The following is a 24,637-nucleotide window of genomic DNA, read 5'->3' as shown; positions in this document are numbered from 1 at the left end:
GAAACTTTTTGGAAAGAAACCATCCCCCATAATCTAAAGAGTTAAACATGCAGCTGCATACCACAGTTAATCACCAGCACTGTCAACAACTGTGAAAAACCCCACTTCATCAAAAACCCACTGACATAGCCCCCAAAAAGTGTCTTGTTTTTCACAATGTGCTCTCAGACCAAGAAGCATAGAAACTTCCCTCATAATCTAAATATGCCTGCATGGTGAATCTGATGCCTCATACCCTGATTTTCTGATAAGGTGACTTTCTAAAAATAGATAGCTTGTGGAAGGGATCCATAAGACCTTCTATTTCCTGCCGGTAGAGCTGGTGAAAAATAAAAATGTGGCACTTCATCTCTGCCAAGACTGCTTCATCCAAATACAGTCACCCTAGGTGACCACTGACTACTTTCGCTAATCCTTTTCTTCCTGGACCATCTCTGGTTTTAACAAGGATACATTTTCTGCCCCAGTCATGAGATTCCTCCAGAGAAGTGTTTCTAAAACTTGAATACACAGATACTTTTAAAGAAAAAAACCATAGACTTCTAATTATTTTTAAACCAAATTATATTGTATGACATTAATTTTGTATGGACAAGTAAAATAGTAGGAATAAACTAGTTATGCATGTGACGATTATACAACCAGAAATCAAAACTTATTCACAAATTAATACAAGCTACAAACAAATTAATGATGGCACTTTAAAAATATTTTTAATATTTATTTATTTATTTATTTGAGAGAGAGAGAGAAAGAGACAGTGTTAGAGAAAGAACAGAAGCAGGGGAGAGGCAGAGAGAGCAAGAGACACAGAATCAGAAGCAGGCTCCAGTCTCTGATCTGTTAGCACAGAGCCTGATGTGGGGATCAAACCCATGAACTGGGAGATGATGACCTGAGCCAAAGTCAAATGCTCAACCAACTGAGCCATCCAAGCACCCCATGGCACTTTTTAATTGAAATTGGGGGCACCTGGGTGGCTCAGTCGGTTAAGCGGCCAACTTCTGGTCAGGTTGTGATCTCCTGGTTCATGAGTTTGAGCCCTTTATCAGGCTCTGTGCTGACAACTCAGAGTCTGGACCCTGCTTCAGATTCTGTGTCTCCCTCTTTCTCTGCCCCTCCTCCTCTCTCTCTCTCTCTCTCTCTCTCTCTCTCTCTCTCTCTCAAAAATAAACAAACATTAAAAAAATATATAGTTGACATACAATATTATGTTAGTTTCAGGAGTACATTTATGGTGATTTGACATGTATGTTCACTATAAAATGATCACATAAATGTGGTTACCATCTGTCATCATACAAAGTAATTACAATATTATTGATTATACTCTCTCTGTTGTAATTTATACCCCCATGACTTATTTTATAACTGGCACTTTGTGCCTCTTAATCACCTTTACATATTTTGTCTATTCCTCTACCCCCTTGCCTTCTTACAACCACGAGTTTATTCTGTTTATAAGTTTTGTTTTTTATATTCCAGTATAAGGAATGGTAATGGAACTTGTCTTTCTCTGACTTACCTTATTTGCCATAATACCCTCTATGGCTGACCATGATCTCACAAATTGCAAGTTCTCTTTCTTTCTCTTTCTTTCTTTCTTTCTTTCTTTCTTTCTTTCTTTCTTTCTTTCTTTCTTTCTTTCTATGGCTGAGTGATATTCCATTGGGGGTATGTATATGTATGCATATACCACATCTTTATCCATTCATTTATTGATGGATATTTGGGGTGCTTCCCTATCTTGGCTATTGTAAATAACACTGCAGTGAACATAGGGGTGAATGTATCTTTTTAAATTGGTGTTTGCCTTCTTTGGATACTCAGTAGTGAAATTATTGGATCATAAGGTATTTCTAATTTTTTAAGAAGCCTCCATATAGTTTTCCATAGCTGCATCGAAATATACTTCCATCAATAGCACACGAAGGTTCCTTTTCCTCCACATTCTTGCCAATGCTTGTTATTTCTTGTCTTTTTGATACTAGCTATTCTGACAGGTCTAAGGTGACAACTCGTTGTTTTGATTTGCACTTCCTTGATGATTAGTAATGTTGAGCTTCTTTTCATGCACACTAAAACCTTGGTTTGAGCATAATTTGTTCTGGAAACATGCTGTGTTTGAAATTGTTCATAATGAAACTTAGGAGAAAAGGTAATTTCACTAAACTTACCATTTGGTTTTGTCTTGGATCACCTAATACAGATAGTAGAACCTTGGTTTGCAAGCATAATTCGTTCCAAAAACATGCTTGTAATCAAGGCACTTGTATATCAAAGTGAATTTCCCCATAAGAAATAATGGATTCATTGCACAACCCAAAGATATTCACATAGAAATGATTACAATGCTGTAATATAATACAAAATAATAAAGAAAATATAAAATATAAAGAAACATAAACAAATTAACCTGCACCTCCGTTTGAAAGCCTTCGTGGCTGGTATTAGGGAGACAAGAGAGAGGAGGGTTATTGTGTAGGATGACTTTCATGATCACTAACGGGATCCCTGCTATCTCTTGGCTCAATGGAATCTTTCTGCATGGGGCGTTTGTATATGCTCTCACAAATGTTGACTACAGGCCAGTATTAATAAACTCTTGTCATGTACTGCTTTTAATGTAACTGGCAATAAAGCAGCAGAGGAAAAGGGTCTATATCTGTAGGCAGCCTGACCTAGAATGAGGCAAACCATTCCTAAGTTTACCTTTGTATGGAAAAGTGAAGGACTGTCCACAGGTGCTTTGAAGTGACAAAAAATACACTAGTGCCAGTTGTGGGCACCTTCCAACATTCTGAAAAATCCCTGATTTCTGCCAAACACTGTGGCCTGAGACCCAGCATCCGAGCATGGGAGACAATCACCCACAATCCCGCAGCAAGAGGAAGAGAGGGAGAGAGAGAGAGAAGAACCATTGGCTCAGTTGTGATCATGTGATGTTCAGCATCACATACTACTCATATTGCAAGACACCACTCATTTATCAAGTTAAAATTTATTAGAAATGTTTGTTCATCTTGTGGAACACTCACAGAACAAGTTATCCACAATCCAAGGTTTTACTGTATTTCTTTGCCATTTGTATGTCTTCTTTAGAAAAATGTCTATTCAGGTCATCTGCTTACTTTTAAATTAAATTGTTGTTTTAGTGTTGAATTGTACAAGTTCTTTGTATATTTTGTGTATGAACACTTTTCAGATACATCATTTGCAAATAGCTTCTCAGTCTTAGAAGGTTGCCTTTTAGTTTTGTTGATCGTTTCCTTTGCTTTGCAAAAAAGCTTTTTATCTTGATGTAGTCCAACCTGTTTATTTTTGCTTTTGTTGCCTTTTCCTGAGGAGACAAACTCCTAAAATATTGGTAAGACCGATGTTCAAGAGTTTATTGCTCATGTCTTCTTTCAGGAGTTTATTTATAGTTTCAGGTCTTAACATTCAGGTCTTTAATCCATTTTATTTTTGAACATGGTAAAGAAAGTGGTCCAGCTTTATTCTTTTGCATGTAGCTGACCAGTTTTCCCAAAACCACTTATTGGAAAGACTTGTTTTTTGTCCACTATGTATTCTTCCCTCCTTTGTCATAGATTAATTGACCATATGAGTTTGGGTTTATTTCTGGGCATTTTTGTTCCATTGATCTGTGTGTCTGATTTTTTGGTGGCACATGTTTTTTGTTAAAAGGGGAAAAAATCCCCATTATCATATGAATTTGGTATATATTGCTATAGAGCAGGTTAGGAATGAGGAATAGGTTAGAAAATCTTGTGCTATGTTGTAATTCTCTGACGGCCCTTCTTCTCTTTGAATAATGACCAATCTTTGCAAGAATAAGTTTGAGAAGCATTATTATAAAATCTATTAATTAGGAAAATCCCAACTCCATCTTTTCTAGGGACACAGTGGAATATGGTTTCTAGTCTTCCATCAGATCTTAATGCTATTAAGTGGATAGCTGACTGGTTAATGCAAATATGATCACAGAATACATAAAAGCCTGGAACTCTGGTCTGTTATTTCTAGAATCAGTCCAGGGTGAATATGCAAATTCAATAATTCTTGTCTTTAAATATTTGATGTCTTTGATTACTGCTTGGCTCAGCACTGTTACTCTCAATATTTGTTTCCACTGTCTTCATTTGATGACCTCTCTTTTCCCTATTCAAACTTGATACACTCCAACTCTACACATGTAACTTGGGGTAAGAAATATAGAAGACATTATGAACCTGAGCTTCACAGGAGAGAATTTGGAAATTGGATATAAAAAGGAAGTTGTGACAGCTTTCTTTTTCTAATAACTATTAAAATATCTTTACTTATTGTTATCTTCTAGTTAGTTTTCAGAGAACATATCATAGTGGTTAAGAGCACTGGGTTTGGGGCAAAAATATGTGGATTTAAATTCTAATTCTATTTGCCAACTCTTTTTTGTGGCCTTGGAAAAAAAATTATACAACTCTTGGCCTCAGCTTCCTCATTTGTTATATGTAGAGAGCATATCTCACAAAATTTTGTGATCATTATGATGACATATATAAAATTCTTAGCCCCAGGTTTAACATGCAATAAGGGGTCAAAAGTATTAGTATTTGAAGTTTTTGATGATGATTATCTGGTGTTGGTGGACGTTTATAGCAGGAAAAAATAATCAGGGGTATTACTTGTATATATTTTATTAGTAATAGTTTTTTAATATAACTAAAGCCTGTAACCTTGATATGAAGTATCTTCATTCAGTATACTTAATACTATTACCTGAAATAAAATAAAGCACTTCTAAAATTCAAACATAATTATAAAACACCAATACATAGTTAGTGTCTTTGGATCATATTTCTAATCAGAGGACTTGCAAATCTGTGTTTCCAACTTTCTCTTATGACCTGAGGTTCAGAGCCATTATACTTAATGTCGGTTCAGTTCAACAAATACCTCCTATATGATGGGAATTGTCACGGGAACTGGAAGTCTTTTGATAATAAAAAGGAAAGGTGGTTTTAGTGCTTCATAGGCTTGCCTTTGAAATGGGGGAAAGGCATAGGTACAAAGATGACTTCACTGCCTGCACTATATGCTAAGACACAGAGCTGCACAAGTGTTATGGGAGGACAGGGTCACAATACTGTACTTCCACTGCAGGGTATCACAATTAAAATTTTGTCTTTTTAAAGCCTGGGTTCTATCTTCTATCTAATATCTTGGATTTATTTGTGTAGATGCTGGCTAATGCATGGGCATAGTTCACAATTCTCTCTTTATTCAGGGATTTTTCTAAGTAAAGCTACAATGAAAGAAAGCCATGATAAAATTATAAATTATAGGGGTACCTGGGTGGCTCAGTTGGTTAAGTGTCCTGCTCTAGGTTTCAGCTCAGGTCATGATCTCATGGTTCGTGGGAAGGAGCCCAGTGTCAGGCTCTGAACTGACAGTGCGGAGCCTGCTTGGGATCTCTGTCATCCTCTCTCTGTCCCTCCCCTGCTTGTGTGTTCTTTCTCTTTCTCAATATAAATAAATATTAAAAAATAAAACACAAATTCTAAAGCTTATAACTATATTTCATACTATATTTTAAAATATTCCATCTTCTAGGTCAATCAGTCTAGAAATACTAGAATTATCTTCTCTCTAGCTCTCTTCCTGCCCACAGTCAATGTGGTAATTAATTTTATCTATCTCCAATGTACCTACTTCAGTTAGGGTCATCTCATATTCTCCTTTATTGCAAGTCTCCTGTAGAATTTAGCCTACATATACCTGGTTGAGCTTGCTTCATGTATCAAGAAAGAGCAGAACTGTCTTTTTGATCCTTCGATACTTTTGGCTGTTCATTAATGTCTATATCATAAAATCCAAGTCTATAAGTAGTCAAAAACCTTCTTAATTTGGTCTAAATCTACTCTTCCAGCCCTGCATCCCACTATGCTCTCCATGTACTCTGTTCTTCAGATAGCCTGGAGATTTCAAAGTACCCCAAACAAACCAGGAATATCCTGACTTTTGTGCTTTCCTTCACCTATTTCCCCTGTATCTCTTCCCCTTGTTGAAATTAAACTCTTCCTTAAATGCCAATCAAGAAACTAAATGAGCATTAATTTTCACCTTTCACTAAAATCTTGTAGGGTGTTCAATTTTGCAGATTTCATGAGGAAAAACTTTTCTAAATATAAGACATAATTATCTCAGGATAAATTATACTCGGAACAGTTTCGTAATTTGTAATTTTACCATGGCTTGCTTTCTTTGTGGTTTTATTTAGAAAAATCCCTGGATGATGATAACTTTGTAAACTCTTTCTATTGGGTTAGGCCATACCTAGGCCAAGAAATCCAACCAATAAATAGCTATACAACTTCTCTTCTTCTTTTTTAATCTGTGGAGGCTTCCGTATCAGGGCAAGGTATCTTACTGTCTGTTCCTCCATGACCTTTCAATTTGAAATGCTTTTTACATTTCACTTTCAGCTACATTACTGTACACATAGGCCAAAAACAAAACAAACAAACAAAAAACCCAAAACCCCAAAACCCAAAAACAAAAATCCAAATCAAAAGAAAACTCCACAGTACTCATTTTCCCATTCCCTGCTGTCTTTTCTTTTCTATATAGAATGTCAGTTTCTGCCCATTTAACACCAATTCTCCCTTGTCAGTGAATGGACTTTTCCTGTAGTACAGATTTACTCTCTATAAGTAGCAAATTGACAGATGGCAGGTTTACTCTCCATTTCTAACCACAGATTCCAATATCCAGCCTTTTCCTTATGGCCCCAGGACTCTCGGATCTAAAAATATTTTTATTATCTAATAATATTTCTAACATTATATATTTTATTTTGTAATGTGAACATTATAATGGCAGACAACTTGAAAAAATAGAAAAGAAAAAGGAAAATCAACCATATTTGCATTTCACAGAGGCAATCGTGGCCAAACATTCTAGCATATTTCCTTCTAATATTTCTTTGCTATTTTTGATTCCTACCACACCATGAAGTAAATAAAATACAAGACTGAAAGTAGCTTCTGGAGAATCCCTAACAGCATAGAGGAAGCTCGGCATTGTGGAGCTATAACCTGGAGAACAGCTAAGCTTCCTACCTATGAAAACCATCTCTACAGTAATCAGCTACTTTTGTGGGTATGAGGAGAGAATAAAAGTGAATATAAATAAATGCACTGGAGGGGCTCAGTCAGTTGGGCATCTGACTGTGGCTCAGGTCATGATCTCATGTCTCGTGAGTTCGAACCCTGCACTGGGCTCTGTGCTGACAGCTCAGAGCCTGGAGCCTGCTTCAGATTCTGTGTCTGTCGCTCTCTCCCCTTCCCCTGCTTGCATCCTGTCTCTTTCTCTCTACCCAAAATAAATAAACATTAAAATACATACATACATACATACATACATACACTTCAGTAAGGTCCACATTAAGTAATTGTTTAGGCAATTTAAAACATCATTGTGTCAGTATATATTTATATAAACTTTCAGCAGAAAATTCAGCAGCATCTACCCAATTATAAGTTGAATATAGCTTTTACACAATTCTAATTTTAGAAATGTCCCTAGAAATATCTGAACCAGTGTATAGATGCTCATGAGCCATTATCTGGAATTGAAAAAAAAATCATCTATATACACATGAGTAATGGATTGACTAAGTATACTATTGTCGATTAAAGAAATGACATACTGTACATATTAAAAATGATATATATGAATATGGAAACATTCACAAAATATTATCAAGCATAAAAAGATACACAGTACTATATGCTCATACAGTATATGTTTACCTATGCAAACAATTTGCAGGAAGATATCCACCAAAACACTGAGGGTGGTTATGGGACAAGGGTCAAATTATAGAGAACTTTTGTTTTCTATTTGTTATACTTCTGTATTAATTCAGTGTTTTACAATGATAAACTATAATTAGAAAGTTAAAATAGTTTTCTCTACTAGAAAATCATGGGAAAAAAAGAATATGTCATTCAAAGGAAAAAGGTTTATTATTCAATTCCTTAAAATAATCTCAGAAGACAAAAAATTTCCCAGCAAGTCACGGGGTGGTTCATAAATCCTAAATTGGTTGGTAAAATAAAAGCCTAAATATTAGGTATGTAAAGTGGGAGCAGAAAGACACCATAGTAAATATCCAAAGTGACTATAAAATTTAAGGTTTACAGTCTAAGTTTCAGAGAAAATTTACATAAGCCATTTTAAATATAAAACTGATTTTTGGAGTACCACCTTACAGTTTAGCAGCCATACTAGATCATGGCAGTTCCTGGCAGAATAGAAGTGGATCCTGAATTCTGAAATCTATCATAGACCCTCTAAATGGAAGCTATTCAACTTGTTGCTAATGGCAAGATCAAGACAGAATGCATTTGGTTATTAAATTCCCTTTGGAAAATGAACAGAAGTCAGGTTAGTGTCCTTTTATTCTTGCTTAAATATCTGAATAATTATAACCTGGATCAAAACAATTACATTATGCAACTACTTCAAAACATTTATATTTTCTTTCATTGTAGATATCAAAGTCTGGATTTTGAGTAGGTGAGTGCTTATGTTTATCTAGAATAAATATGTCAATTGAAAACAGTCAAGTTTATCTCCTCATGAGGTACAAGAAATTTCAATTTCCTCACTTTTGGAGATTGAGCCAGATGGTAATCAAGGACTCAAAAAATCTTGGAGCTAAAATGTCCTTGAGAAACCATCTATTTCATATTTTAATTATATTGTTGTCTGTGCTAAAGTAATCCAATGATACTCTCAACTTCTTAGAGTTAAAATGATTTTAGGAGAAATGAATTCATTTACATAGAAGGTAGAATTCATGTTCTGAAGGTAATAGCCTTACAAAGACTCCCCATCTGATAATTATTGTATTAAAAACTTTTAAAAGTTAACTATTTATAATACAACATTCTTAGTAACTAATTTCAAATTTTAACCTATCAAAATACTTGCATTTTTAGAATTAGGAACTGAGATATTTATCTGGGTCGAAGGTGAGTTGTATTTGATAATCTGTGTAGGTAGTAATTAAAGTCAGGACAAACAAATTGAGATAGATGGACAACAGTAACTGGGTCAGTCACGGATAGATGCTTTTTAAGCAGGAGCCAGTGTCTGATAAAAGGGACAATTCAAGTCCATATGCCAATTCCCAGGAGGTCAGAGAGCAGCAAGCCAGACACACTCTGGTTCCGATGTCAGAGTTTCAGATAGAGGCAATCTGATGCTTGAGACAAATTAACTTGTAGTGAAACTCTCTGATGGCATCTGTGCTGGTCAACTATAAAACCCCTGCCTTCTTCTTGCCCTGTCCCATATTATAGGAAACCCTTTCCCTTGGCTTTGGAGTAGATTTGGTGAATGGCAGACATTGTTGGAAGACTTGGTGCCCAAAGAAAGACAAAAGCTAGGGTACCTCTCCCCACCAAACTTGTATCCTCCATGGCTTCAGATCCCCCTGCAGAGGCTTGTTATTGTTCTAGCTTTCACCTGGTGTTCTAGGCTCTTGGCCTAGGATAACAGAGGTTCCTCCTTTGTTACCTTTAGTCTAGGGATTGTAGCCTGAGATGTACTAGTCTATTTTGCTCTTATTTTGAAGTAGCCTTAATTTTGTGGGGCCAGGTTTACTACAGGTTAAGGAAAAAGAGGGATGGAATTGCTTCATGTTTTCAGAAAATTTTGTCTTGGGGGTGCCTGGCTGGCTCAGTTGGTAGAGCATACAACTCTCGATCTCCAGGTTCTAAGTTCGAGCCCCACATTGGGTATAGAGAATAAAAAATAAAATGTTAAAAAAAAAAAGAAAAAAATTATCTCTCTTGGAATAAGGAACTTTAGGTAGAATCTTGCTATTAAGACATAATAATTAACATTTGTAAAGAAGGAGTGTACAACTTACAGGTACATCTATGTATATTATCTTCAACTTACTGTGGGCTAATAAATCTTGTGTACAAAGTGCTAAAGTGAAACTGATGTATAAATCTTATCATCACACTCACACCAGCTATGAAGCATCTATGGGTGCTTGTTGAGAAAAAAAAATAGCCATTTTCTCTATTTCTCAAATCAGGCTGATTGCTTGTGGAGTATTTCTTTTGTATCTGAATACAGGTGATAGCTTGAAAGTTTGTGGAGACAGAAGTGGTAGCAACTGGTAACCTCCTCATATTCCAGACTCTGGGTTAATGAGAATCCAGAGCATATACATTGGGCAAGTTTGCACAATAGTAGGGCTCAATTACAGTGTATCTCTACTATACTGTTAGAAAATTTCTCTCACGGAAACCAATATTGGAGGCAGGAGACTTCAACATTGGAAGTTAAGCATATATTTTCACCAAATAACATCTTAATTTATATCTATGATGGCAATAATCATGCGCTATACTATAGCCCCCAAATAGGAATACATAAAAAAGAATTTAGACTACATGACTTTGTTTTAGTTTTATAGATCTAAGATATTCTTTTAAAATCAGTATTTGTAGACCTAGGCAAAGACTTAAAGTCAAAGACAGTATTCTTTATGTGATTACAGTTCTTGAATTTTGACAGAATCATCATCTTTCTAAAATGTCTTATATATTCTTTCTATGGTCATCCCATTCCATTTATTTTCCAGAATTTCTCTATTAAATAAGCCATTATATCAAGACACTAATCTTTATTTAAATTATCAAGAAGGCAGGAGGTAAATCCAGATCCTTATTTTTTTCATGTCTAATTAGGATTATACTACTGTTCATTACTTTAGATTAGATCTCATGTTTCCTTCAAATTGTTTCATTTTATTTCCTTTATAGTCTTTTCATTTAGGGTTTGCTTGCCATCAAACCACTTACAGCTTTCTGCACAACCTCTTTGCCTTCATTGGCTGGATTCCTCAAAGTCTATTTTCTGCCAATTTTGCACATTTAGCATATCCTCTCTATTTTCTGTGCCACATCTCACTATTTGGCAAAGCTAGTACAGTTTTCTTTTATTGATTCCTCACCATCTACCAACTTGCCTGCAGTATTGGCTCACTAAGATCAAGCAGTTGAAATCTGCTGTTAAGAGTATCAGCTTCCCCTCACTGACAAGAATTCCTAAAAGAGCTAAAAGCTACCATTGAACTAAAACTATTTCTCTGCTTTGCCTTAAGAAAATGAGTGATCCATGGGGCTCCTAGGTGGTTCAGGTGGTTGAGTGTCTGACTTGGGCTAAGGTCATGATCTTGCCAACTGTGTTTGGGGCGGGGGGGGGGGTGCGGTGGTGGGAGCTACATAAGGTTTTCTATCAGCCCAGAACCTGCTTTGGATCCTATGTCCCCATCTCTGTCTCTCTGCCCCTCCTCCACTCACACTTTCTCTCTCAAAAATAAACATTAGAAGAAGAAGAAGAAGAAGAAGAAGAAGAAGAAGAAGAAGAAAATGAGTGACCCTTTTACTACCCTAGTTGCATTTTCTTTCTTCTGTTTTTAAAGTGGTTAGTCCCATTGACACATCAGCATGTCTGTCTGGCTTCAACCAAGTGTTTTATCTTACCTGCTTTAGCAATATCCCTTCCTTTGCAAAAACATCTAACTCATCTAGAACTGATTTTTCCATTCCCAAGGAAACTTTCTTACTAAATCAAACCATCTCTTCAGGGCTCCTTCTCTGAAGCTTGAAATTAGAATTTGCTATACCTGAATTCCTGTGCTTTAAATTGTGATTACGTTACATCATTTAGAACCTTAGTCAAGAAAACACTCTTCCTCAGCTTCAATTCTTGCATCATGCAGCAAATAAAGATTTGCTACATCAAATAAGGATTTTGCACCCCCCCCCAAAGTTGACCATTCATGAACAAAAATGATATATAAACATTGATTGTTTTTTCAAATGAATTTGGTTAATAAATTTTTGTAAGTTAATTTTTTGAATAGTAGTTTCTCTTATTAGGACAACTAGTTTTTTTTTCATTTTAAAGAGTCACCATAGCACTTCCCTTTAACAAATATATCTACTTTTTTATTTATTTGCGATAGATCTTACTGTAGTGTACACATGGCGATTAGTAAAGCATTTTCCTCAAATTGAAATACATGGATTTCAGAGAGTACTACCTTTATTCATTCAGATTACTGTTTTATATAAACATGCCACAAGACTGATCTATAAACAATAAATATTAAAGTCTCAGATTAACTATCATATGTGATTTACCGTGTTTTCTTGATGTTCTTAGAATTTTACGGTCCTTCCTGGTGTCTGACCCCAGCAGACAGAGGATTGTGTCAAGCCAATGTGAGCCGATTCTACTATAATTCAGTTATTGGGAAATGCCGCCCATTTAAATACAGTGGATGTGGAGGGAATGAAAATAACTTTACTTCTAAAAATGCATGTCTTAGGACTTGTAAAAAAGGTATAGAAAACATTCTTCCCCTTCAGTAGTACTTAGGATAACAATTTTAATGAAATTGTGAACAAATTTTAATCCAAGAAAATATTATGAAATTAGTTCTATTTATAATAAAAAATTATTATAATTAAGCTAATATATGCCCCCCTTTTAATTATTACATCTAGATGATAGTTCTGGAGATTTCAACTACAATTTCTCTTAATGTGTCTTCACAAAAAATAATCAGTTTTAAACAAAACATTTTATTCTTTTAATATTTATATACTAAGCTTTCATTTTAAATGATTATACCAAAATATTTGTAAGCTATCTTATAATGCACATTTTAATGTGGTTACTAATTTTCTTCTGAATATAAAAATGATGCATGTTTACTGAATATCAATATATAAATAAAAATCACATATAATTCCACCAACCATATACAGCCACATGTTCACTTTAATAAAACAAGCATGAATTTCTAACTGAAGATGAATAAAAATCAATAACGTTCTTATCCATTTTTGCTAATTCTTATATATGCAAAATGACTTCCTTAGAATTAGGTTGTTCTACACAAAGACAGACAAATTAGAGGCTTTTAAGCCAGTTTTTTGTTTTAAATATTAAAGGATAATTTGAGAAAATTTTAGATAAAATGTTTTATTATATTACTTTAATATGCATAATAAATTTGTTTCTCTTCCTTTTGTAGGCTTCATCCAAAGAACATCAAAAGGAGGATTAATTAAAACTAAAAGAAAAAGAAAGAAGCAGACAGTGAAAATAGGATACGAAAAAATTTTTGTTAAAAAAATATAAATTTGGGGGCACCTGAGTGGCTCAGTCTGTTAAGCGTCTGATTCTTGCTCTTGGCTAGGTCATGATTTCATGGTTGGGGAGATTGAGCCCCACCTTGCGCTCTGTGGGTCAGGTTCTGTGCTGACAGCATGGAGCCTGCTTGGGATTTCCTCTGCCCTCCCCCACTCACATACTCTCTTTTTCTCTAAATAAATAAATAAACAAAATAAATAAATAAATAAATCTTACATTGTTACATTAGTTCTAAATATTTTGGATGAAACTTTTCACTGTAATTTTTTTTCCTGAAATCCTTTTAATGAATATTTCCATCAATTTTCTATGTACAAGTTAACTGCTATTAATACATTTTTATCAGAATTCATTTCTTAATCTAGTCAAATTGCTTACTCAAGGACAATGATTTATTAACTGACTACTGTGAATTTACCTATTCTCTCAATTCCTTTATATTTTTCATTAACTACAAGCTATCATTTACTGGCCACATCAAGACAGTCCATTTTTCCATTTGGTGATTATCTGTTTGAGAATATGTTGTCATTTATTTGTTTTGATCATGTGTATGATGATCTTTATAGTCTATGCCCAAATTGATAAATGCAGATATTAAGGATCAAGCACTTTTTGGATTTCACATCAAACATGGTGACAAGCATTTGCTTCTATAAGGATCACTCAACTGTGCGAAAGCTGGTAATAATACAATTCTATTATGTGCTTCCCTCCATAGACATACTTTTTCTCCTTTCTTATAAACAAGTACCTCAATCTTGAGCCATACCATTAACTGAACAAAGAGAGTCAACTCTATCATGTGCCTGCCTGATTTTGATTGATTTAACTATTTTGTGTATGTATGTGTGCTTATGACTCACTATATTAGTAAAAATGGTTGAATAGTGGTATGTTAAGTACAGATCATGGTAAGAAGAAACTTGGTGGAAAGGGAAGTTTTTAATGGCAATCAAAAGTGAATTGTTTATATACTTCCTAATTTTATTGTTTAACAAAATTTTCTCTTACCCCAAATAGCAAGAATATTGAATCCCACTGAAACTTATTCATTTATCATTAAGCTTTTCATGCAATGCAACCAATAAGTAAGTCATGGGGGAAGTAAGCTTCAGGGGGAAGAAAAAGTCATATTATTTATGTAGAAAAGGAAGGTCTACTACTGAAAAGTCTATCAGCAAGGAAGATTCCACTAGAAAATCTATGTACTATTCACTCTCAGGGTTTTAAATAATCTCTCCGTGGAGTTAATTCACTTTATCCAGATCCTTTTCTGCTGATCTATGTGCAGTCTGGCATCTCAACAGCCTCCTAGACATTTCAGTTCCTATAATATTCACCTCAAACTTTGCATTTAAATTTGAACTTGTCATCTAGAAACAACTAATCACTTCATCCACTTAGTTTAGCTTTATGATTTCTCTCTAGCAATAGTATTATAATTCTCTGTTCCTCTGACTTGAAAGTTTGACCCCAGTTTTGACTTCTTTTTTCTCATGTACGTATCTGATCAGTCTCTAAACACTAGTGCTTCCTTTTTCATAAAGTTCATCCAACTCCAGGGTTTTTGCCCCTACTGCATTCTTCACATCAGTATTGATTTAATTCCTAAGAATTAATTCCTTAGAGCATATTTCTCCACCACTCAAAATCCATCAAGGACTCACTAGTTGGTACTTAACCCCACCCCATCCCCCACAATTTTATTTTGTTCTATATATATTACACTACTGCCCTCTTTCATGACTATTTCAATTTAATTAAAAGGGTATATACTGTTCACTAAATACTCTTTATTTAGTCAGCTTATTCATGCTGATTTCCTACTTAAAAATATTATCTTTTCCAGACTATCCATGTGAAGTCAGGGTTCAGCTGATGTGAGCTATAAAATTACTCTGTTTTGTGGCTGAATATGAAGTCCTAAGATACAATTACAAATTACTTTCATCCTAAAGCATAAAAATTATATCATTATAAAATAGTCAATTTTTTTCACTTAAAAATTTTATATCTTGATTTCAAATATAATATATATACATAATATATACATAAGTAACTGCCTTAGACTGGATCTTTGCTGTGGAATTTGAGACTTGGAAATCAAAATCCCTGTGAAATATGCTTTGTATCATTATACATGGAGAGTAATACCTTTAAATAAACAATATGGTCTCCTAAGTTAACCTATCTGCCACCAAGGACATAGAAGTAGCACATTAGTGAGTTGACGGTTTTCTCCAACAATCATTCACGGGTTCATTACTTAACCAAGAAATACTCACACTCAGATGATTTCTAATTTTTAATGCATGAGAATATTATTTTTACTGTGTTTTAAATAAGAAGCTCTCTGGTTGTATTGTCTTACTTTGTGTTACATAATTAAATACATCTAACTGTGAATTTTATATAGAATTACTTTATACAGCATTTATATGTATTTACCTACTTAGTTTTCTCTCTGTTCAAAATTAATGAATCATGCTGAAAACTGCCCAAATGATTTTAGTGTTTACATTATAATAAATAAAATATTCTGAATAATGAAGCATAGCTGTTATGTTCATGAAGGTTTTTTTTCTTTCTTGTTTTAAAATTTTTTTAATGTGTATTTATTTTGGGGAGAGACAGAGACAGAACACAAGTGGGAGAGGGGCAGAGAGAGGGAAACAATTTTGAAGCAGGCTCCAGGCTCTGAGCTGTCAGCACAGGGCCCAACAGGGGATCATGACCTGAGATGAAATCGGACCGTTAACCAACTGAGCCACCCAGACACCCCTCCTGAAGGTTTTTATTTTTTTATTATTTTTTATTTATATTTGACAGAGAGAGCATGAATGGGGGGGGGAGGGGAGGCAGAGAGAAAGGGGGTCAGAGGATCTGAACTGAGCTCTTCACTACCAGCAGCAAGCCCAGTGCAGGGCTCGAACCTACCAGCTGTGAAATCATCTTGAGCTGAAGTTGGACACTCAACCGGCTGAGCCACCCAGGTACCCCATGAAGTTTTTTTTTTTAATGTTTATTTTGAGAGAGAGAGAGAGAGAGAGAGAGAGCGAGCATGCAAGCATGAGATGCATGTGAGCAGAGAAGGGGCAGAGAGGGTGAGAAAGAATCTCAAATAGGCTCTTTGCTATCAGTGTAGAGCCCAACCCCGGCTTGAACCCATGACTGTGACATCATGGCCTGAGCCGAAATCAAGAATTGGATGCTCAGCCAACTGAGCCACCCAGGTGTCCCATCATGAAGTTTCTTATACCTCAGAAAAAATTTAGTGTTCTTCAGTTATTACACAGATTAAGTTCTATGACAAAGAAAAAAATTGTTCCATAAACTCCAGTTGACTTTCACCTTCTTTAATTAGAATTTGCTAATAATCTCCTTTCAATTACAAATGTGTATTCATGTACTAGGACTTCTTATTTGTCGAACACACTAGTACACGTGCCTTAAAATCCATACTCCAACCCATATTTCTACCAATCACCTCATATAATTCTATAAATTATATATATATGTGTGTGTGTGTGTATATATGTGTGTGTGTGTGTATATATATATATATATATATATATATATATATATATATTTAAATATATTTCATGTAACTATTATATATGACTTCCAATCTTGACTATTGAAAATGTCCTGGCCCATTTCCATACCAGAAGAAAATGACATTAAAGTAACTATTTAGGAGAAATCTAGGGTTCTTTCATAAGCTGCTCCTGCTCTTGTCTCATTTTTTTGAAGTTAGCATTTGAATTTAGTCTCCAACCTTTGACTTTCAGTTCTTTCTTAAGAAATTTAGCATGAACACACCTGAATTGCTTTTCCTGTATTCTGCTCTATAGAACATGAGACCTTCATCTTAGTCTCTCAGGACCAATCTCTGAACTATAGCTGGTGTCTTGGCTAGAATTATTTAGACCACTTTTTTAAGGGAGTAGTGATACATGGTAATTCATTTTACCAGAGAGAGAGAGAGAGAGAGAGAGAGAGAGAGAGAGATGTGTGTAAGCATTTAGTCATATAATACAATAAAATAGAGCATTATGACAATGAGCAGGACTTCCTCATCCAAAACTTCTGACTAAAATTCTTCATCTAAAAAAATTCTGGCCCCAGCAGTCTTAAATGAAACAAGGATATATTTGATCACAAAATTGGAAAGGCTAGGGGTGTCTGGGTGGCTCAGTCTGTTAAGCATCCAATTTCGGCTCAGGTCATGATATCTTAGCTTGTGAGTTCGAGTCCCACATCGAGCTCTGTGCTGACAGCTTAGAGCCTGGAGCCTGTTTCAGATTCTGGGTCTCCCTCTCTCTCTGCCCCTCCCCCACTCCCTCATGCACATTCTCTCTCTCTCTCTCTAAAAATAAAACAAACATTAAAAAAAAAAATGGAAAGGCCAAAGGTATTTTACCTAAGTATAGATGGACTCAGGGCTTTATACTGTCAATAAAACTCAGTCCATCTTTATTCCTGATTCTGCTGCCCAACATTTATTACCTTTTTTAATCTCACAGGGTTTCAAGATGACTTACAGAATTTAAGGCCCACATCCTCTCCAATAAAGTTTTCTAGAAACATTTAGACTTGTTCCCTGGCCTCAGGCACAATCCATGAAAGAAATAATTGATAGGCTGGATTTCATTAAAATTAAAAATGTATGCTGTACAAAATCTAGTATCAAGAGATTAGAAGACATTGAACGGGGAGACAATATTTCAAAAGACACATCTGATAAGGGACTGTTATATAAAACATTCAAAGAACTTTTAAAACTAAAAAAATAATAACCTTATTAAAAAATGGTTCAAAGATCTTAACAGATACCTCACCAAAGAAGATCTACAGATGACACAAGCATATTAAAAGATGCTCTATATCGGGGCGCCTGGGTGGCGCAGTCGGTTAAGCGTCTGACTTCAGCCAGGTCACGATCTCGAGATCCGGGAGTTCGAGCCCCGCGTCAGGCTCTGGGCTGATGGCTCAGAGCCTGGAGCCTGTTTCCGATTCTGTGTCTCCCTCTCTCTCTGCCCCTTCCCCGTTCATGCTGTGTCTCTCTCTGTCCCAAAAATAAATAAATGTTGAAAAAAAATTTTTTAAAAAAAGATGCTCTATACCATCAGTAAACTACAAATTACAACAGTGAGCTACTACTATACATCTAGTAGAATGGCCAAAATCAGTACACAGACGCCACCAAATGCTAGGAAAGATGTGGGTAGATCAAGAACAACTCTTATTTATTACTGGTAGGAATGCAAAATGGTACAGCCACTTTGGAAAACAATTTGGCAGTTTCTTACAAAAATAAACATACTCTTAACTATACCATTTGGCAATCATTTTCCTTGCTATTTACCCAAAGAAGTTGAAAATGTTTATCCACACAAAAGTGTGCACACAGCTATTTGTAACAAATTGATTCATAATGGCCATAACTTGGAAGAAACCAAGATGTCCTTGAGCAGATGAATGGATAAACTGTTACATCTAGACAATGGAATATTATTCAATGTCAGAAAGAAATGAATTACCAAACCATGAAAAGATATGGAAGAACTTTAATGAATATTACTAAGTGAAAGAAGCCAATCTGAAAAAGTCTATATGCTTATGATCCCAAATATATGGTGTTCTGGAAAAGGTAAATCTATGGAAATGGTAAAAAGATCAGGGATAGGTAGGAAAGGAAAGATGAATAGGCAGAGCACAGAGGAATTTCAGAACAGTAAAAATACTCTGTATGATATCTCACAATGATAGAAATACATCATTATATATTTATCCAAACCCACAGGTTGTACAGCAACAGGAGTGAGCCAATGTAAACTATGGATTTCGGATGATGATTTATGTGTCAACGGAGGTTCAACTATAACAAAAATACCACTCTGCTGGGGGATGTTGATAATGGGGGAGATCATGCATGTGTCATGGTAGAGGATACATGGAAAAACTCTGGACCTTTCCTTCAATTTTGCTATAAACATAAAATTGCTCTAAATTTTTGTTATTAAAAAAAAATCGTGGCTACACTCTTTGACCCAAATATCTTATGGCCAGCCCTGACCCAACATCATGTTTAGAGAACTGTGACTTTCTGATTAACCAGGTTTGATTCACAAGTCCATTCCAAGATATCCAACTGATATAAGCACTATCTGAAATCTGTGATCAGACTGCTAGGGTTGGGACTAGAGTGAGGCCACAGGCACAAAATTTGAGAGGATGTTAAAAAGAAGTCGGTAACTAAGAAATAATATTTTAATATAGCATTCTTAAAAAATAAAGCAATTCATGATGAAAATATCCAAGTTATTAAAAAGACAGGATCAGGGGCGCCTGGGTGGCGCAGTCGGTTAAGCGTCCGACTTCAGCCAGGTCACGATCTCGCGGTCCGGGAGTTCGAGCCCCGCGTCAGGCTCTGGGCTGATGACTCAGAGCCTGGAGCCTGTTTCCGATTCTGTGTCTCCCTCTCTCTCTGCCCCTCCCCTGTTCATGCTCTGTCTCTCTCTGTCCCAAAAATAAATAAACATTGAAAAAAAAAAAAAGACAGGATCAGTAACAACCATATTGGAATCTGAGGCAAAAGGAAAAAACACTAATATTGATGATTTGTTAAGAATATAAAGACGGTTCACATTTGGTCATTATTAGTGTAATAAAAAGTATTTTCAGACAAAAATAACCAAGTTATTATTTAATAAATAAAGTTCATTTGACTAAAATTCAACACTCGTTCCATGATTTAAAACTTTGAGCAAAACAGAGATCTTCCTAATGAAGCAGATCTACCAAAAACCTACAACATTATATGTATGTGGTAAAATTTCAGAAACATTCCCATTAAATTCAGGAATAGGACCAAAATGCTCTCCATTACCATTACTATTCAACACATCCAGGTAGTCTTAATTTTATGCTGAAACAAAAAGGTAAGAAACAGAAACTAAGTATAAATATTACACCATAGTTTCATATAATATGCTTGTTATAAGTGAAAATACAGCAGAACCAAAAATGGAAATATGAGTACAGCAAGATTGCTACATGCCATTTCAACACATGAAATCAACAGCATTTAAAATTAAAAAAAATTTTTTAATGTTTTTATTTTCTAAATTTTTTATTTATTTTTGAAAGAGAGTGCAAGTAGGGGAGGGGCAGAGACAGAGGGGGACAGAGGATCTGAAGCAGGCTCTGCGCCAACAGCGGCGAGCCTGATTCGGGCTCGAACCCACAAACCGGGAAATGACCTGAGCAGAAGTTGGACACTCAAACAACCGAGCCACCCAGGTGCCCCTAATTTATTTTTTGACAGAGAGAGAGAGAACGAGAGAGCACAAGTGGGGGAAGGGCAGAGAGAAAGGGGGACATAAGATCCAAAACGGGCTCTGCACTGACTTACAAACCATGAGATCGTGACCTGAGCTGAATGAAGTTGGATGCTCAACCGACTGAGCCACCCAGGTGCCTCAAGAGCATTTTTGTACACTAAATAGAAAAATAGAAAAAAATGTACTAGCCACAATAGAAGAACAACCTTAATGCACTTAACATTAAATCCCATGGGATGTATTAAAAAAAAATTTAGAAAAAAAACCCCTGAGAGAAAATTCAAATATGTTACTGAGGGACATAAAAAGAACTAAATAGTCTTCTATTTATTGTAGCCCTTAGTATTTGCAGAGAAAGAACACAAGAACATTAGATGATGAAGGGAAAAAATGTTAAAATACATAAGCATTTTATAAATTAAAAAACAGAAGAGTGAAAAAAATCTCTAACCTATAAAAAGAAAAAGACAAGGGCACCGGGGCGATTCTGTTGGTTGAGCATCTGACTCCAGCTCAGGTCATGATCTCGCAGTTCATGAGTCCCAGGCCCGCACCAGGCTCGCTGCTGTCAGCTCAGAGTCCACTTGGATCCTCTGTCCCCCCTCTCTCTCTGCCCCTCAGCCGCTTGTACTGTCTTTCTCAAATAAATACATAAATAAAAAACATTAAAAATTTTTAAAAAAGATATACAAAATGAAAATTGGATAATAAAAAAATAAGAAAATTATGAAATCAATTGAGGAGCAACCCTGAAGTAACAGAAGGTCCAGAAAAACAGAACAGCTGGAAGAGAGGGGAGAGAGATTTTATAGAACAGCATAGGTTTCCTTTATTGAAATGGTGTGCTGTAACCCACAAAGGAAAACCTGCCCAGCACACTCCCTATACTTACATGAAATTTCAAATACTAGTGATAAAGAGAAAATTCCTAAAGGACAGAAAAGCTTGTGGGGGAATAATCACAGAGAAGTTGAAATAAAGTGGAATTGTACATCTCCATGGCAAGAATGGAAAGAAGCCAAAATAAAGTTGGATGCGAAAGTCTGAGAGAGGATAATAGCTGTTTACTTGTTAAAAGGCTTTAATAATGCTAATTGATCTTTCAATTATGTGCCTGTAGTGCTTCCTGAAAAACAAACATTAAATTAAAATAAAGGTGTTTAATGCTTTTACCTTCCATCAGAGGCTTTGGGGAAAAGTTCTGGAATGTGAACTAAGATTCTGTTTTTTGTACCAATACAGACACTACTTGGTGGATGATTTGGTCATCTAATTTTTTCAGGCCCACATTTACTCATATTTGAAATAAGTGTTCTGAACTAGACTACCTATAAGAATTCTTCCAATTTTCGTATTTTTGGATTTTACGGGGCTGTTCTCTATTTCAAAACATTCAACACCAATACACAGCCGAAAAGTGTTAAGATGCCTCATGATCAAAAAGACAAAAATCACCATTGACCTGGCTCTTCTCTTGGTAATAATCACATCTCTTCTGGCATAAGGTGGTCCATTCTCAGTGGTCCCCTGTATTTCTTCAACGCTGACCTACGTTGATGCAGCTCGCCATTTCCAAACTGACTACATCTATCACAGATTTTCTTTTTCAGTGCCCAATTCCCAAACATCAGAAGATTGTATGAGAAGCATCCAATTGATTACAGAGATTCCAATCACTTTGGGAGATTCTGAATGCCTTAACATTGCAGTTTTGCTTACGATTTAAAAAAATTCTGAACCATTAACTTTTTTCCTCTCAAGATTATATGCATTCTAGAAATAATACATGTGCTTCTGATTTACACTAAGTCATCAAGGCATTTCAAGCCCATGGAAAGTTTTGAAATAATTTTTAAAGTATTTAATCTTTTTGAAATCATTCTTAGAGCTACTAGCAAAGCTTAGTGAAAATAAATTATCTCTAGTACCAAAATCTTTTATTTCGATATAAAACTTACTCTGTTTTAAGCAAATCCAATTGTAGCCAAAATTAACTCATCCCTGTCAGCATTATTGATGATTTGCTATTCTTCATTTGCTGTGCTTCTCTTTATGCGATAACATCAGCTAAATCAATTACGAAATCTTTGGGGTTTTAATCCATGTTTAATCTGTATTTTCACAGAGGGTATAATTCTAATATACCGAACACTTAAGTTGCAAGGGCTCTCAAGTTAGAAGCCAGAGGAAACTGTTACTTCCTTTGTCAGTTTTTGGAATTAGAATTGAAGAATTTTTACTTTTCAGGGGTGTCTGGGTGGCTCAGTCAGTTGAGGTCATGTCATGATCTCGGGTTCTTAAGTTCAAGCCCCGCGTCAGGCTTTGTACTGATAGCTCAGAGCCTAGAGTCAGCCTCGGGTTCTGTGTCTCTCTCCCGCTCTCTGTCCCTCCCCTACTCATGTTCTGTCTCTCTCTCTTAAAAATAAACATGAAAAAATTTTTTAAAAAAAGGAATTTTTACTTTCCAATAGTCTATTTTTTTAAACATATTCCCCACTCTGAACAAATGTTCTGCAATTTTGCAAATCACCCTAGGGAAGTTTCCAGAGTTTCTAAATGTGAACAGTTATGAGCTACTTAAATGACCCATCTTGCCAAGAAATTTCTACTTCAGAGAAGAAATAAACAATTACCATTTTTTACTCAAAGTATCTGCTATTGTTCAAGGAGAAAGTCTTTGGAATTGTAAGCTAATATAGGTTAGGAAATTTTTTAATTTAACTCTGCATATTCTCTTTTTCTCCTTCACAAACTACACACATATACAATCAATGAAGGAAGAAAATCTTTAAAATTTAGTATATCTCACAGCTTCAATAAACTGTCAGACACAAATGAGAACTATTTTTCAGTTATGGAAGAGAAAAACAAAAACAAATCAAATAAAATAATGAAAAGCATAGGATTTGGATTCAAATCAACTTGGATTTAAGATTGTTAAGCCTTGGTGTCCCTATTGTGAAATGATTATGAGGGTATGTAAGAGCACATGTGTAAAGTATTCAACATAGTGCTTGCTACCTCGTAAGTCTTCAATAAAATGGTAACTACTGGTACTAGGATATGTTGAATATATAATATTTTGAACAGTCTCTGAGCTCTAACAATTACTCAAATAAGTCAAGCAATAAAAGTTAAAGTAGGAACTTTTAGGTAAATGTTCACTAAAATAACAATTTTATAATATGAGAAATGGAATTGATGTAAGTGCTCTTAAGATTAACTGAGAAAAATGTAAAAATTATATATTTGAGAATATTTAAAACATTTAGTAATTTGTTTTTGAAATAATTGCCTAAGAGTTGCTAAAATATTTTTTAACGTGGAAAGTTCTAGGACACGGGTAAAACGGTAAAATCAGTGAATGTTTTTTTATTTCTCTACTGAACCTACATAAAACTTATCTTACAATTTTTAAATATGTCTCATGTTTCTACGAGATTTTGAGTTTAAAAAATGACCACCATTGGAACACCTGGGTGGCTCAGTCGGTTGAGTGTCCGACTGGCTCAGGTCATAATCTCACGGTTCATGAGTTTGAACCCCACGTTGGGCTCTGTGCTGTCAGCTCAGAGCCAGGAACCTTCTTAGGATTCTGTGTCTCCCTCTCTCTCTGCCCCTCCCCTGCTCATCCTCTGTCTCTCTTAAAAATAAACAAGCATTATTTTTTTTAAATGACCACCATTATTCCTTGTGTAATTCTCTCAAATATTCAAAAACTTACACTAGCATTCATATATGAATAATATTGAAAAATGCATGATCTGGATAGAAACCAGAATACGAATATATTGAAACAGAAAAATAGCTAACCTAGTGTGGAATCTTTCAGGTAAATTTTCTAAACACTGTGCTTTGCTTTCCTCTCTTGCTAATACTCATTTTTTTTCCTATGTGGACTTATCTAACTGAAGCCCCGGTAACCAATATCACTTGACTTATATTCCATACAATTTTCTTCCAAAACTATCTGAAGTAGTTTGCCAGGTTAAATATTTTGCTAATAATGTTGTAAAGAAGGCCAGGTTTAAAAACTAAACCACTTAGGTTTC

The 24,637-nt window shown here is 35.2% G+C and overlaps 1 protein-coding gene across 3 annotated transcripts in view; it reads left to right on the top strand.

The window, feature by feature from the left end:
• TFPI (tissue factor pathway inhibitor) overlaps nucleotides 1-15,784 on the top strand; it is a 106,538-nt gene extending 90,754 nt beyond the window's left edge. For 2 of the 3 annotated variants that reach the window (XM_043577251.1, XM_043577250.1), the window contains 2 exons: nucleotides 12,241-12,420; nucleotides 13,118-15,784. In XM_043577251.1, the coding sequence (XP_043433186.1) occupies nucleotides 12,241-12,420; nucleotides 13,118-13,224 (287 nt within the window). In that variant the 3' untranslated portion in view covers nucleotides 13,225-15,784. Of the gene's footprint in view, nucleotides 1-8,540; nucleotides 8,566-12,240; nucleotides 12,421-13,117 lie in introns of all 3 variants that reach the window. The other variant, XR_006296884.1, reaches the window with a different exon arrangement.
• Nucleotides 15,785-24,637: the final 8,853 nt, after the last annotated feature.

This window comes from Prionailurus bengalensis, chromosome C1, assembly GCF_016509475.1.
Source record: "Prionailurus bengalensis isolate Pbe53 chromosome C1, Fcat_Pben_1.1_paternal_pri, whole genome shotgun sequence".
Classification (NCBI taxonomy): Eukaryota; Metazoa; Chordata; class Mammalia; order Carnivora; family Felidae; genus Prionailurus; species Prionailurus bengalensis.
This window is presented reverse-complemented; position numbering and strand designations above follow the sequence as displayed.